The sequence below is a fragment of the Poromitra crassiceps genome (genome assembly GCF_964638095.1).
Source record: "Poromitra crassiceps genome assembly, chromosome: 2".
In the NCBI taxonomy this organism is placed as follows: Eukaryota; Metazoa; Chordata; class Actinopteri; order Beryciformes; family Melamphaidae; genus Poromitra; species Poromitra crassiceps.
In genome coordinates, this window is record NC_139624.1 from 2,840,628 (window position 1) to 2,856,216 (window position 15,589).

General features: G+C 45.7%; 1 protein-coding gene across 1 annotated transcript in view; it reads right to left on the bottom strand.

The window, feature by feature from the left end:
- plxnc1 (plexin C1) overlaps positions 1-15,589 on the bottom strand; it is a gene marked incomplete at its 5' end in the record, with an annotated part of 113,647 nt that overhangs the window by 27,293 nt on the left and 70,765 nt on the right. Inside the window, 7 exons of the mRNA XM_083653339.1 lie at positions 2,152-2,252; positions 4,252-4,420; positions 8,768-8,914; positions 12,946-13,062; positions 13,583-13,664; positions 15,284-15,402; positions 15,494-15,535. Of these exons, the coding sequence (XP_083509465.1) occupies positions 2,152-2,252; positions 4,252-4,420; positions 8,768-8,914; positions 12,946-13,062; positions 13,583-13,664; positions 15,284-15,402; positions 15,494-15,535 (777 nt within the window). The remainder of the gene's footprint in view (positions 1-2,151; positions 2,253-4,251; positions 4,421-8,767; positions 8,915-12,945; positions 13,063-13,582; positions 13,665-15,283; positions 15,403-15,493; positions 15,536-15,589) is intronic.

Below are 15,589 nucleotides of genomic sequence, written 5' to 3' on the forward strand. Positions count from 1 at the left end.
AAGGCATTGTTTATCTTGTTTATGTATGGGCGATATGGCAAATAGGCGAATCTCCCAAAAAGTGCCCACAAAGTACATTTCGATAAGCCTCAGTCAGCTTGCACAGACAGGAGCGTGACCCCATTTGTATTGGTTTGTGAACAGCATGGATTGTGCTGAGAAAGGAATCTACCAATAAACATCTTTGGTAAGTAAGGGTTAAAAAACGTAAAACTCAACTTAACTAAATATTTTGTGAATATGGACGTTTTAAAGAGATTGTTATCTCTTTAAAACGTCTATATTCACAAAATCTTGAGTTCAGTTTTTCACCAGACAGCAGCTAGTTGTGTTGTTTCTTGTTTGATGACTAATAGAGCATAATCTAGGATACTTCCCAGGCCTTGTGATTTGGATGACACAGTCTAGGCCACCGGTCTTGGATGGAGTCTCTCTGTCCCTGACCTTGAGGCTAGTCTGGTGAGCACAAAGAGTCACCTCATATGATCCCATTATGAAGTCATTACAAACCCCCCCCCCCCCTCCCCCTCCCCCCTGGTAAGTCCCTGCAATGCCTTTGGCCATGTCATAAATTACAGAAGTATTGGCTGGAAGTATTGTGTGAAATTGAAAATGTATTTGGCAAAAATTTTGAAATGGATCCAATATGTCAGGGGTTCCCAAACTTTTCCGTCCAAGTACCACTATGTACCAAACCAAATTTCCCAGGGACCACTTCCACTGCGTATACCCCCCCCCCCCTCACCCCCCGCTTCAATAAAATAAAATTTGCGGTTTTAATCATGCAATAGTAGCAGAAAGGCTAAATGACAATATAAGGCTACTAGCTGGTTCCAAACAGACACACACACCTGCCAACATTAGGCTGTGAAAAAGAGGACCCCTTTGAAAGTGGAAGTGGTCATCGATGGTTCACCGAAATGTGTTTGTGAAAACATTTAAGGGCAGAAATCAGCCATACAACTTTTAACTTTTTTAATTACTTTTCTAATTACTAATTGATGAACACCTGGTGAGCTGCCATGTATATTGATACGGGTATTTAAGACGGCGTCTCTCTGCCACTTCAGAAAGTGTCTTGAGGAAAGGCCAGTGTGGCCCGAAACGTCACGCTGTTTGCAATAAAAAAACCTAAACGGGAGCTCCTTTTGGTGTGCGGATTCTTCTTTTTTCACAGAAATCAGTCATAGCCTACAGGTGCGGTTAGTTTAAAAGTTTGTATACAAGTTTCCAGAGGCGGCGAGTTACGCTGACCACCCCTGATTTGGATAAAGCAGTGTAGACCTCAACTTTAGGCAAATGCCTTGTCTCTCGAATAGCACATCATGGCGCTCCCAGAATGCAGTGCACGGCTGCTTACATGGACAATGAATGGGAAGCGTGGAAATAACGGAACCTGTGGAAACCCACCATCACAGCTCATTTTTTAGGGTGTATTTTTCCATTCATACACCTCAGCAGCCTCTGAGGTCATTGCCCCCTCGTGCAACGTTTTCTGCAGACTCGCCGTTCTCATACCGAAACTCTTTATGAGGAAATGGGACAGTTTTCCATCACTATGCAGCAGTGTCTGTTCACACACACACACGCACACACGCACGCACGCACGCACGCACGCACACACACACACACACACACACACACGCACACCCACACACAGACACACACAAGCCCCTTCTAAACATGCAGTGAAATCCGGATTATAACCAGCTGCTAGCCGGTCGGCCTGCATGTTTAGAAACAATTATCTGCCTTATGCGCACTCCCGCGAGTGCGGATCATTACCATCTGAGCCCCTAGTACAGGATCCTCATTGTTGGCAAAACTGCTGTTGTTTAACACCGGCAGCTCATGTCCCGGGTCATGTAAGCTGTTTCCATCTCACATTTCTTTTTATCGATACACCCTCCCCCCTCCCCCCGCCCACTGTACTCGCCATCGGCAGAGAATACGGACCATTTCCAGCATGTCTAGAAAGGTAAAACCGGAAAATATCCTGCTCTGGCTAGCCGGACATGGTCCAGACTTCATGTTTAGATGTGGCTACACACACACACACACACACACACACACACACACACACACACACACACACACACACACACACACACACACACACACACACACACACACACACACACACACACACACCTGGTAGTGCTTGAGTGTGTTGAGCATGGTGGCATCTCCGAGGACCTGGGAGCTCTTGTCCACCTCCTCCAGAGGAACATACGACCCGTCCCGCTCAAGCTCTAGTTGGAAAAGGGCATCAAGTTAAAATGTTAGAAAAGCTGATTTTGGCAGATTGTTGTGTCAGATTCATAGCATTGTGTAAAAAATATATAAATAGTTTATTAAAGGATATACTGTATGTACGTATCTTCTAGTTTTCTGAATTTTGTAGCTGCGAAATCTTCGGGATCTTGTTTCTTATTAGATTGCCACTTCTAATTACTCAGCGTGGGCGGCAGGAAGGGCTCTGAGGCGTCTTGTTATCTCAACTCAATAACTCAACTCAAGGTGTCTTTATTGGGTGATGTTTGTTCGTTGGTTTACAGTGAAACACTTTCCTAGCTAGCTCCACAAGCTAGCTCAAGGATGGCTTCCTTCGTAACACGTTGAGTTCAGCTGTCACCTAACTTTCTTGTTCAAACACTCTTCTTAAAGCTTCCTGAAGAACGATCAAAAACTGTCTTGCTTCTAGCCTGACACGCTTGTCGACTAAGAATCTAAACTATACTGAACTATTCGAAACTAAACACATTTATACCATGGCGGGTACCGCAAGAGTGACATCACCAATGATGTCATGACTCCCTGTTCTCTCAACAGTGACATCACAATTTCCGTTAGTAATGTTACGGAAATTGTCAAAACTTCACGGATTGGCTCCTACACTGTAAGTTCAACCAAAAATGAAAATTCAGTCAGTATAGATCATGGATGTATTAAAAAACTGGATAGGGGACGAGTCACGCCCACCCATGCATTCGGACGGACGCTGCTCACTGGCGCATGAAGCCATCATGGGGGTTTTTTCTTCCTGGTTTTACTTCCTGACCATGCGGCCCAAGGCGAGGTGCGCATGTGTGCCATGACGTATTCGATGACGTCTCCCACCCCTCCCACCCATGGATTGTATTATAAGAAGGAAATACACCCGTATACAGCTCTTAGTGGCTTCTGAAGAAAAAATGACCCCATAAAAAAATATTTGATAATTAAAAGAGTCGTTTTATACTTTGAGTGACACCCAGAAAAAATTCCACTGGGTTTAACAGCTGCCGGGATCCCCATGCAAGTGGATGGGAATTTTCCTTTCTGGGCTGCATGGCGTCACATGACTTGCAATACAGAGCTTCGCCACCATGTTCAAATGGCTTCACAGCCCAGCGCTATTCCTGGGGGCTTGGTATAGATGAGTTTCACAGCAAAACGCCATTGTAGAATTCTCCAAAACTATTGAAGTGGATGGTGACCAACTTTCAAACATAAAAGAAAGGAAAAAGCCTCCATACTGCTCACCTGGCGTAATCCAAGTCTCCACAAGCCCTGAGATGCCAGGTTGACTTGAAAATACATCATTTACATCCTGTTTTAGCTTAAATCTGCATTATATCCAGGTGCTTCAAGACAGTGCTGGTGGAGCAGATACTGTAGCCTGCTACAGTGCCGATTTCAGCTAAAAACAGGGTGTAAATGATGTATTTTCAAGTCAACTTGGCATCTCAGGGCTTGTGGTGACTTGGATTACGCCAGGAGATCACTATGTACGCTTCTTTTTTTAATGCTTGAAAGTTGGTCACCATCCACTTCAATGGACTATGGGACTGACATAAGCGGCCGTCCCAGAGTGTGGTGTTGTAGGGGAGTGAACTAAGTGGACGTCCCTGAGCGTGGTGTTGTATGGGACTGACACAAGCGGACGTCCCTGAGCGTGGTGTTGTATGGGACTGACATAAGCGGACGTCCCTGAGTGTGGTGTTGTATGGGACTGACCTAAGCGGACGTCCCTGAGTGTGGTGTTGTATGGGACTGACCTAAGCGGACGTCCCTGAGTGTGGTGTTGTAGGGGACTGACCTAAGCGGACGTCCCTGAGTGTGGTGTTGTATGGGACTGATCTAAGCGGATGTCCCTGAGTGTGGTGTTGTAGGGGACTGACCTAAGCGGACGTCCCTGAGTGTGGTGTTGTACCTGTAGAGGACTGACCTAAGCGGACGTCCCTGAGTGTGGTGTTGTAGGGGACTGACCTAAGCGGACGTCCTTGAGTGTGGTGTTGTAGGGGAAGCCAAACTTGGCCTTGAAGGTGGAGAGGATCTTGTGTTGGAGCTGCTCCACCGTGTCACAGCTCAGAGCGCTGACCTCCAGAGGTTCGCTCACAGAGCCCTCACTGCCCACCGCAAACAGCACCTGCAGCTTCTGAACATAAACACAGATGATGCAAGGGATTTGATATAATGCATGCTGTCATTTTTTTTTTTTTTTTTTTACATATACACATGAACCCCGAGGCTTGGTCGGATTTTCAATAATATCGAATATTTCACGAATATCGCAATTTTGAAAAATTACTCTCAGAGGCTGTAGCGGGGTCAGTTTTAAAGCCAGAGTGAAATGTCCGGTAACATAATAATAATAGTTTTTTGTGAATGCTTTCATTTTATGAAAAAAAAAAAAAAATCTCATCATCAAAACAAACTGTGGACTCCAAGTGGCTCTACAACAACATCAAAGATACAATTATGTATCAGACATGAACCACATTTTACAGATTTCCCAAACTATGCAATACCTGGAAATGATCACATTCATTTTCAATACTTTTCCAGACTTTCCAGCCCTGCGTAGGAACCCTGCAGGTTAGGAGATGTTTGCAGTTTATATGCGTGGTGTGTACGATGTGCATCCTAATAGAATGTGCACAGAACATGCACAGAATATGTCCAGATGTGCAAGTGTGCATTTTAAGCTATGCAATCAAATGTACAGAGATGTGTCCAGAATGTGTGGATGTGCATTGTCTGCTATTCATTTACTAATTTACAGACAGAAACATGCCGTGAAAAACAAATATAGGCGGACCACAGTAAAAGCCAGGTAAGAAAAAAAAAACATGTTTATAGCCTAAAATGGCATTAAGATGATCTAAATATAACAACAAGTATAGCCAAAAGAGATGCATGTCTTGGGACATGTGTCAGAAATATGTGTAGCCTATGCTTTCATCTGAAATTGATTTTGACTGTATTTTATTTTCCTTCTCTACGTATATGTTGTTATCCACTTGTTTTAGCTTGATTTTGGTTACTTTGTTATTCCTCCCCCCCCATCTTTTTCACATCTCTGCTCTGAATGTGTTGCTGTTGATAAAACCCCACGACAGCCAACGCCTCTTCAGGTTGTTTTTGAGTTATTTGGTATAGCCAGAGTCTCTCACTCCTCTAGCTGTCAACTGTCAAACCACTTCTTTTCAACTCCTTCCTGTTTTTTCCCCTCACACTTCCTCTTGTGGATGGAGCCAAACTGCAGCAGTAGTTGAGCAAACAGCACGCAGCAAAAAGTGGAACTTTTGATGATGTCGATATCTACATATACTGTAATACTCGTCGGTTATTGGCTAATTCCAGTAGCTTTTCAAAACTAGTTTATTATATATATATATATATATATATACAGTATATATATATATTATGACTGTCAAACGATGAATTTTCTTAATGGCGATTAATCTTGCGATTAACTATAGTTAATCGCGATTAATCGCATCTTTGTGTCGCATGTTTGAAATCCCATTATTTTGCATTTCAAAGCATTTTTAATTAGATATTAATCATTCTTACCAGTGTGTCGTGATTGGGAATCAAATGAATGCAAATAAATGTCTCTTTGTGATCTTGAATTTTAGATTTATTTTCAATTCAATAGAAGTGCAATGTAGACAGGAGGTAACAATGTCTACAAAAATATATCTTGAATAAAAAATAAATGCACAATTGTAAACAGTGCAGTACACGCTCCAGAACCGATACTTCCGGCGGCGGCGCTGTGGAGCAGTCAAAACCCAAAATGACACAGCCGAAGAAGGCTGTGTTTGAGCTAAAAACGTTGGCACTTCCATGTGAATAATGGCTCGCTATTGGAAACTGTGTATATTGATAACGTGTATATCGTGTGAAGCCATTGGAGCCGACCTCTCAGTAGCTAGAGGACCCGCAGATCCGAGACTCTGAAGGAAGAATGACTGATGAGCAGAGTTGGGGGTAACGCGTTACAAAGTAATCACATTACTTTTGTCGGTAACGAGTAGTGTAAGGCACTACTGTACCTAAGTGCAGTAATCACATTACAGTTACTAATCAAAGGCTTACCTCGTTACATGCGTACTAGCAAGATAAGTATAGAGAGAAAAGACCTCCATTTTAATAGCAGATCCTGTGTCCCATCAGATGGGTCACTTAACTGCACAGCAGAATCACCCATGGTGCCAACATTTCAACTTTGTATTAGCATGCAGAACAGCACTATTAGTCGACACATCAGTTATCAGATAACTAACATCATGCATATAGAACAAGAAATCATTTTAACCTCCAAAACACATTGAGAAACAAACAATTGACACAAAAACACAGTACCCCCAGGGCATGCTGGGAACTCCGCCCACTTTCCTCTTCCACGGGTCAAATTTCCCAGAAGGCTTTGCATAACTTTTTACACTCTGTTTTACAATTAAATCAGGCTAAAGAGTGTTAGATATAAATAATATGTATTTTAACACAACATGCAATTCTGGAATATCTGAATATTGGACTAAATTAAATTAAATGAAATGTAAACGTAAACCATAAGAGAAACCCACATACAGCGATGGGGTCTGTAAATACCCCTTGTAAATACAACATCTTCTAGTGAAGTGGGCGCAGTGCGTGTGTTCCGTAATAGTCTGCCAGCAATCTGCCAAAAAGCGCAAAAGCGCCGTCTTCTACAACAAGTTTTTGTTGCGCGGAAGGACAAGAATGTGAAACTGCAAACGCCCTGGACAGAAGCAGCTAGCTACGGTAGCCTACGACATAAACCTCTCAAAGCATCTGCAGTGGAAACATGCTAACACAAAGCTGGTTGCAGTCTTGCAGACCCAAGCTGAGTCGCCTGCCTCGACCCCAAGCAAGCAGGAACAGCTTGCTTTTCACCAGGTAACATCAAAATCAGAGATGGACAGGCTTGTTGCCTCCTCCTACATGGTAGAGGAAATGTTGCCAGTTTCAACAGTAGAATGAAATCGCCATTTTTCAGAAACATATTGAGCAAAATACAGATGACAGGGAACGGACAGCCACCATCAGACAGGAAAAGTTTTGCAACCTACCTTATTACGATAGAGATTTGTGCTAATATATGGGCATATATGTAAGGATTAATGTTGTATTGTTAACTGGCAAATTACGTGACAATGCATCTCAGGCTAACGGAGTAACGCAAAAGTAATGTAACGAGTAGTGTAACGAATTACTTTCTCCAGGGAGTAATCAAGTAAAGTAAGGCATTACTTTTTTTGAAAGTAATGTGTAATGTGTAATATATTACTTTTTTGAGTAACGGACCCCAACTCTGCTGATGAGTCTCGCGTTGAGGTTACGGTGACGCTAGCTGCTCTGGTATGCTTAGCTTTTAGGTGATAGCTCAAACTCGATGTACTTCGGTGATATTTTAATTCCGTTTTACACAAGGTGCAAACTACTGTTGACTTTTCCACTGTGCCATTTGGGAGTTGTTTTTTAAAGTAAAACGAGCCATTTAGAAGCGTATTGCTGTCTTTCTCTTCCTTGCCTGCACAGACAGGAAACAGGAAACCGCTGCGACTGGCTTGACTACAAGTACGGGTGCAACGAAGGGACAAAATAGCGGCATGCGACAAAAAAAAAAAAACGCGTTATGGTCGGCCCTTAATCGACAGCCCTAATATATATATATATATATATATATATATATACTTAGAATAGGCTACTTGTAGAGCTTCTAGTGATTGGGATCTGGTCACGATGAACAGCGGTTTTGTGGTGCAATGTGTGCAGGGAACTATTTGTACGATAGTAACACATGCTAGAAATAAAGCCATGTCAAGCTTCTGAACGCCGAGTTGAATGTTCACGAGTGGAAAAAAATACCTGGAAGAGGAAGTGGTTTAGTATCAGCCACCATGCATTCATGTTCACACTGTCATAGTGACGTGTGTGTTTACTTTTTGTTTTGATCAAGTGTTTTTTTAGGATTTTCTTCCCAATTGTACTTGTCCAATTCCCCCTGCTGTCCCGCTCGTTGCTCCACCCCCTCTGCTGATCTGGGGAGAGTTGTAGACTAGCACGTGCTTCCTCCGATACCTGTGCATACCTGGAGTTTCACCGGCAGGAAGTAGCCAGTTACCCTCCCCCTCAAACAGGCCGACCAGAGGAGGCACTAGTGCGGTGTAGCTGCTATACTACACAGACACCCCTGTGTGTGGTTGTACTCAAGTCGAAATTGGGGACACACACCCGAATTACGACCAGGTGATTGGGGTCAGTGGTTAGGGTTAGGATTAGGGTTAGGAGTAGGTTAAGGTTAAAATAAGTCCAGGGAATGCATTTAAGTCATTGCATTTAAATGTAAATACCCCACACGTTACCTGAGTGAGTGAATGAGTGAGTGAGTGAGTGTGTGTGTGTGTATGTGTGTGTGTGTGTGTGTGTGTGTGTGTGTGTGTGTGTGTGTGTGCACGTGTGTGTGTACCAGGCTGGTGAAGTCGGTGGCCTGCCACAGCAGCCAGTCCTCGCTGAGTGTGTAGAGAGCCCTCTCTGTGACAGAGTCCACGGGCCCGCGGCCAATCTGCTGCGTCAGAGCACTGACCAACAGGAACAGCTGCTGCCCCGCACTCTCCTGCACACAACACAACACACACACACACACACACACACACACACACAGGTCAGAGCACTGACCAACAGGAACAGCAGCACTCTCCTGCGCGTGGGGGGTTCAAGTGAAGATGAAAAGTTCACATGAAAGCGAAGGATCCACAGATTACAATGTCAGTCTGATCACTCTACAAGCAAAACTCTCTGAACTAGCAGCCAAAGAACATTTAGTGGAGGCGGCAATAGGGTACTTGAAGAGGTAACACATGTACTGTATCTATTTCAACAAAGGGAAATACGAAAAAATGACAACCTTTCCTGTTTTAAACATTTGTGCCTGAGAGTAGCTTTCTGATTTGACAAGGTGCACCTGCAGGGTTTCCCCCAGAAAAGTTGTTAGGCTCGGTGGCAAGAATCTTTTCACAAGCGCCACGCTGCCACCGGCCAACTGTCTGTTGTGACGCCACGCTGCCACCGGCCCACTGTCTGTTGTGACGGGGGCCACGCTGCCACCGGCCGACTGCCTGTTGTGACGCCACGCTGCCACCGGCCCACTGTCTGTTGTGACGGGGGCCACGCTGCCACCGGCCCACTGTCTGTTGTGACGCCACGCTGCCACCGGCCCACTGTCTGTTGTGACGAGGGCCATGCTGCCACCGGCCCACTGTCTGTTGTGACGGGGGCCACGCTGCCACCGGCCGACTGCCTGTTGTGACGCGGGCCACGCTGCCACCGGCCCACTGTCTGTTGTGACGCGGGCCACGCTGCCACCGGCCCACTGTCTGTTGTGACGCGGGCCACGCTGCCACCGGCCCACTGTCTGTTGTGACGCGGGCCATGCTGCCACCGGCCCACTGTCTGTTGTGACGAGGGCCACGCTGCCACCGGCCCACTGTCTGTTGTGACGCCACGCTGCCACCGGCCCACTGTCTGTTGTGACGAGGGCCATGCTGCCACCGGCCCACTGTCTGTTGTGACGAGGGCCACGCTGCCACCGGCCCACTGTCTGTTGTGACGAGGGCCACGCTGCCACCGGCCCACTGTCTGTTGTGACGCGGGCCACGCTGCCACCGGCCGACTGCCTGTTGTGACGCGGGCCCGGCGACAGACTGATGGCAGCATTAAGGTAGGGCCTATAGTTTCTGTAATAACAGAATAACAGACGGAACCATGGAATTGAGAATTAAAAAGAAACCTATGACACAGCTTCCATAGGCAAACATTATAACTAAATAAATAAATAAATATAAATTCCCGATGCTTATTCCCATGGGGGGAGGTAGGGGGGCAGTCAACTTTGGCCCGGTGATCCACCGGGCTTGTGTTACACTGGGGGACACCCTGACTTGAATGCACCATGCGTTTACGGAGGTGCACTTGAATGCAGCATGAAGTGCGCCCGCAGATGCTCAATGGATTTTCTAAGTGGAGACAGGTAGCAGTCCAGGTGAGCAGCTCCCTCAACTCTCACTCTCACTCCCAACTCAAATGCTGATGTTGTTGTGCGGGTGCAAACAGTAGAACAGTACGCTTATAGCCTACAGTGCCAGAAACAGGTTGTGATAACGAGATAATGGGAAAAATACCAAATTGTGACCCCGGGAGGAAACTGGGAGAGGGCAATGAAAAGTTGGGAGTCTCTCAGGAAACACGTGTAGTATTATGCCCACAGGTTGATTACTTTGGTCTGAACCAGAGAAACATTCACTTTGTTCTGTATGTTTTTTCTATTTGGTTTGATTAGCGTCAAATTGACCAATTAGAAGCGAAGCAGGGCAGGGCGTCCCGGTGGCTCACATGGTAGAATGTGTACCATTAAGGCTTAGTCCTTCACGCAGCTTACTCAGGTTCCAATCTGACCTGCGGTCATTTGCTGCATGTCCTCCCCTCTCTCTCTCCCTGCTTTCCTGTCACCCTCTATACCAGTGATCCTCACTATTTCCTCCATGAGCCACACTAGCCGATCAAAGTCAAGAGGAGAGCCACTTTTACCGCAAAACCACACAGTAAGCGTTTGATTTAGTTTTTAGTTTATTCAATGATAAAAACCAATGATAAAAAATGTAGAACCAATGATAAAATTATCAATTATAAAAATCATAAAAACATTCAGACCGACTTTATATTTTATATATATATCTGTGGTTATATATATATATATCAGATATAAAAAACATTCAGGCCGACTTAATAAAAAATGATAAAAGTGATGAAAACATTCACACCGACTTGATTAAAAAAAAATATGAAAACATTCTGATGTCCAGTCTGTCTCTCTCTGGGATGCAGCTCCACACACCTCTCCATGCAGCTCAGTAAACAGCCTGTGCTTTCCTGGTCTCCACACCCAGCTCAGTAGGCTAAACCAGGGGTTCCCAACCTTTTTTGTGCCAAGGACCGGTAGATAGATGGAAAAAGAGTCGCGGACCAGTTGTCAATTTTTGTTTTTTAAATAAACATAGGCTATAATATTATATAGGCTGTGTGGTAGTTGAAAGTTAGGTAGTTTTTTTTTTTTTTTGGGGGGGGGGGGGGGGACCGGGCTCGCGGGCCGCGAGCCGCCAATGATAGAGTCTAGGGCCGCCATCGTCTCACGAGCCGCGCATCGAGGATCTAGGCTGTATACTATCCTCTCAAATAAACGGCTAAGAAAAAGAAGAAGAGAACCAAGGCTTGGCAACAAAAGTCACATGACTCACATGCAGCTTGTTTATTGAACAGAGTTTGAACCTGTCTTCCTGTAACTTTATCTAACATGATGGCCTTATCCGTCTCTTCTGTGGTTATTATTATCTTGCTGAACACAAAGGTGTCAGTTTCATAAACGTGTTTGGTTATACTAGGCACCTCGCACGCTATGCGCGCATGATTCCTAGGCTCAAGCCAAGCTGGCCCTGCAGCTCGCCAAGCTGGCCTCTCTCAGTCTCTCCCCCTCTCCTCTCTCCAGCTCTCCTCTCTCTCCCTCAGTCTCTCTCCCTCTCCTCTCTCCCTCACTCTCTCCCCCTCTCCTCTCTCTCCCTCAGTCTCTCTCCCTCTCCTCTCTCCCTCAGTCTCTCTCCCTCTCTCCTCTCTCTCCCTCAGTCTCTCTCCCTCTCCTCTCTCCCTCAGTCTCTCTCATGAGCCTCCTCAGTCTCTCTCGTGAGCCTCAGACTAATGACATCACTGATGACATCACCGATGACATCGTCAGTGATGTCACTGATGACATCAGTGATGATGTCATGAGTGACATCACTGATGATGTCATCGGTGCTCGGAATCGAGCACGCGTAGCGCGCGAGGCATCTCGCGCACTACGCGTGCTCGATTCCTAGGCTCGCCCGTTCTGCAGCTCGCCGAGCAAGCTGGCCTCTCCCTCAGTCTCTCCCCCTCTGTCTCCCTCTCCTCCTCACCCTGTCTCTCTCCCTCTCCTCTCTCCCTCGGTCTTTCTGACATCATCACTGATCAGTGTTCAGTGTGTGTGCCTGTCTCGTGTTTGTGTGTGCATGTGTTTGCCTGTCTGTCTCTTGTATGTGTGTGAGTGTGTGTGTGTGTGTGTGTGTGTATGTGTGTGGGCACGCACGTGTGTATGTCTCTTGTGTGTGTGTATGTGTGCATCACTGATGATGCCACAATGCCTCTGACATCACTGATGATGTCACAATTGATGACATCATCAATGAGACTTTGTGTGTGTGTGTGTGTGTGTGTGTGTGTGTGTGTGTGTGTGTGTGTGTGTGTGTGTGTGTGTGTGTGTGAGAGGAATTTATGACATCACTGATGATCATCAGTGGGACAGACAGAGAAACAAACAAACAGACAGAGCCCCAGCTCCCTTTTATAGATAGATAGATGCCTAAAATAAGGTATGTGGTTAACAAGCACTAAGTCCCAGATGAGGGAACAGCGCAATGCTGTTTGAGTTGGCCTACAAAAATACATCATCCCTGTGGTACTTTTATTTGGAATAAATAAAATACCTCCCCGCATCTTGATAGTCTATTCTTCTCTGATATCACCTGTCGCAGTGTTGTTTTAATTGTAAAGAGAAGTGAAGTAAGTGAGCACACAGACCCTGAGGAAGCCGTAGAGGCAGATGGACATCCAGTTGGTGAGGAGTTTCTCCACGGTGCTCTCGGTGCGGCGCAGCAGCAGCTTGGGCTGGGCGGAGCTGTTCCGCTGCATCAGAGCCTGTGAAGAAGAAGAATCTGTCATGTCTACTGAATTCATGTAACACAGCTCACTAGCTGCTTCAAATTTGTCCAGGTTGGCCTGTGGCAGTTGACTTGTTCTCTCCTGGATTGGGTGCATACATATCTAAGCCAGACCCGGGTTCAATCCCTCCGGTACCTCCGGCTTGGTCAGACGCAATTGGCCATGTCTGCGTGTGGGAAGCCAGTGGGGTATGTATGAGTCCTGGTCACTGCACTAGTGCCCCCTCTGGTCGGCCAGGGTGCCTGTTTGGGGGGGAGGGGAACCTGGGGGAATAGCGTGATCCTCCCACGTGCTACTCCTCGCTATCAGGTCAAAAGAAGCGGCTGGTGACTGCCCATGTACAATTGGGGAGAAAACGGGCGAAAAATCCCAGGAGGGAAAAAGTTGTTTTTGCATTTTGCAGAATCTCAGTAAACTCTGATAAAAAATAAACATTTTATTTGGCTGCACATTCTTTCATTTAAACCTCAACCCTAAAACAACCCAGGTTTATCACCTGCAGCAGCTCCTGCATCACCTCCGTCAGGTAGAACAGGTCTCTGTGCAGAACCACGGTCAGCAGAGATGCCAGCGCACACCTGAACCAGAGAGGCAGACAGACAGTTGGGGGAGACGGTAAGCTCCAGGGTAAGGTGACCAGATTTCCCAAATGAAAATCGGGGACATTTTGTGGTCTGCTAGGGGGGCCCAGGGGGGGCTGTGCCCCCCCGTCTTTTAGAAAATTGTGTACATTTTACAGTAAAATGTATAAATCTGGTGCACTTTGAGAGCAAAAGTAAGAGGCTAGATCTATGAAGAACTTTGTGATTTTGAAACAATTGAAAAAGAAGCAGTGGTTACTAATGGTTACTAGTTATCTGGCACATTTTACCACAAATTAGACAGCCTTGGTATGGGAAATAGGCTACTGGTGTATTGTGTAGAGTGGCAGGAACATAGAGAGGGACAACTTCTCTCTTTGACCTCACCAACTGGTGGATAATTTATTTCCACAAAACAAAAACATTACAGTAGTGATTTATTACCTCAGTAAACACTTTCCTTGAGTTTAGGGTGTCGCTCACCAGTTTCAAGTATTCAATGGCCACATGACCATATTAACTGCTAATTTAATATTAAATGCTGACAAAATAATTTAAAAAATCATGTTAATACTAAAAGGCAATTTTAATGATTAAAATTGTAATCTAGAGATAAATATGACCTATTGTGTTAATTTAAACCAGGGGTTATCAAAGTTTTGATGGCTGAAGGCCAATTTAGGGAACAGTAGGCTAATGACTAGATAACAATGATCCATCGCCAATCATGTTAAAAATTGACATTTTTTTCAATGGAGTTTGGTGTACATAAAAACGTTACTGACTTCTCTGCTAAAACGTTTTGAGTTAGTTACTGCACTTACTTACCAGATAGCTTTACTGTACTTTTAACTATTCAAAACAACTGGGATGGATAACCCGCTGAATGGGGTCCGGTAAACAAGGACGGTAGCAAAAGCAGCAAGCAGACGCCGCCTCTCGTTCGCCACCTCTGGGGCTTCGGTTGCGGGCGGCTGGGTCCTGGGAAAACCACGGCACGGGCAGAGGGAGAACATCTACTCTGTGATCTACTCTGTCACACACAGGCAGCACTTTGCACAACGTGCACAAGCACAACGACAGGCTTTTGTGGTGCCGCAAATGCTCTGTTATCGAGTTTCTTGCCAGTATTATTATTTGACTTTGTGGCCAAAATCGGGGACATTTTCGGGGACAGCTCCAGCCGGGGACAGAGCACCGAAATCGGGGACTGTCCCCGAAAATCGGGGACGTCTGGTCACCCTACTCCAGGGCTGAAAAATGAAGGCAATGCGGAAGTGCCAAAAATGCAGTTCCTTGAATGGCCACTTGAGGCTGGCTGCAAAAGCGAATCTCTCCCAATAGGCCCTTTTCACAGAAACCGTTATGACCTTTGAAGCATTTTCTGAAAATCGCATTTTTTTAAAAAGTCATAGAAGTGGTCCTCATTTGTGAAGATTATCTTGCTGAACACAAAGTTGGCTGTTTCATAAACTTTTGTTAACCACAGACCTTATTTCATGCATTTAACTGAATTTCCCCTACAAAAATCTATGAGCTAGTGTTTTAGCGGCCATGTTTTCTGGACTCATTACTGCGGGACTCTATCTACAGATTGACAGTGACAACAGACTGACTTGTCCTTGATGGTGAAGCTCTTCTGCTCCTCCAGAGCGTGGACCATGGAGGTGAGGAAGAGCTGGTCCTGGATCAGCTTGGAGAGCGCCTGGCAGCACTCGTCTGGCTGGACCACGTCCTGATCCCAGGTCAGACACAACACGTATCACTGAGGGGCTCAGCAGGTACCAACAACAACAACAACAACATCCGCTGGAGCCAGATCTTACCTGGCCGATGTCTCTGAGACAAGACGTCATCAGAGCTCCACCCTGGAAACAAAACATCAGGCTCAGAGAAAACAACAACAAGCAACGGGACTGATG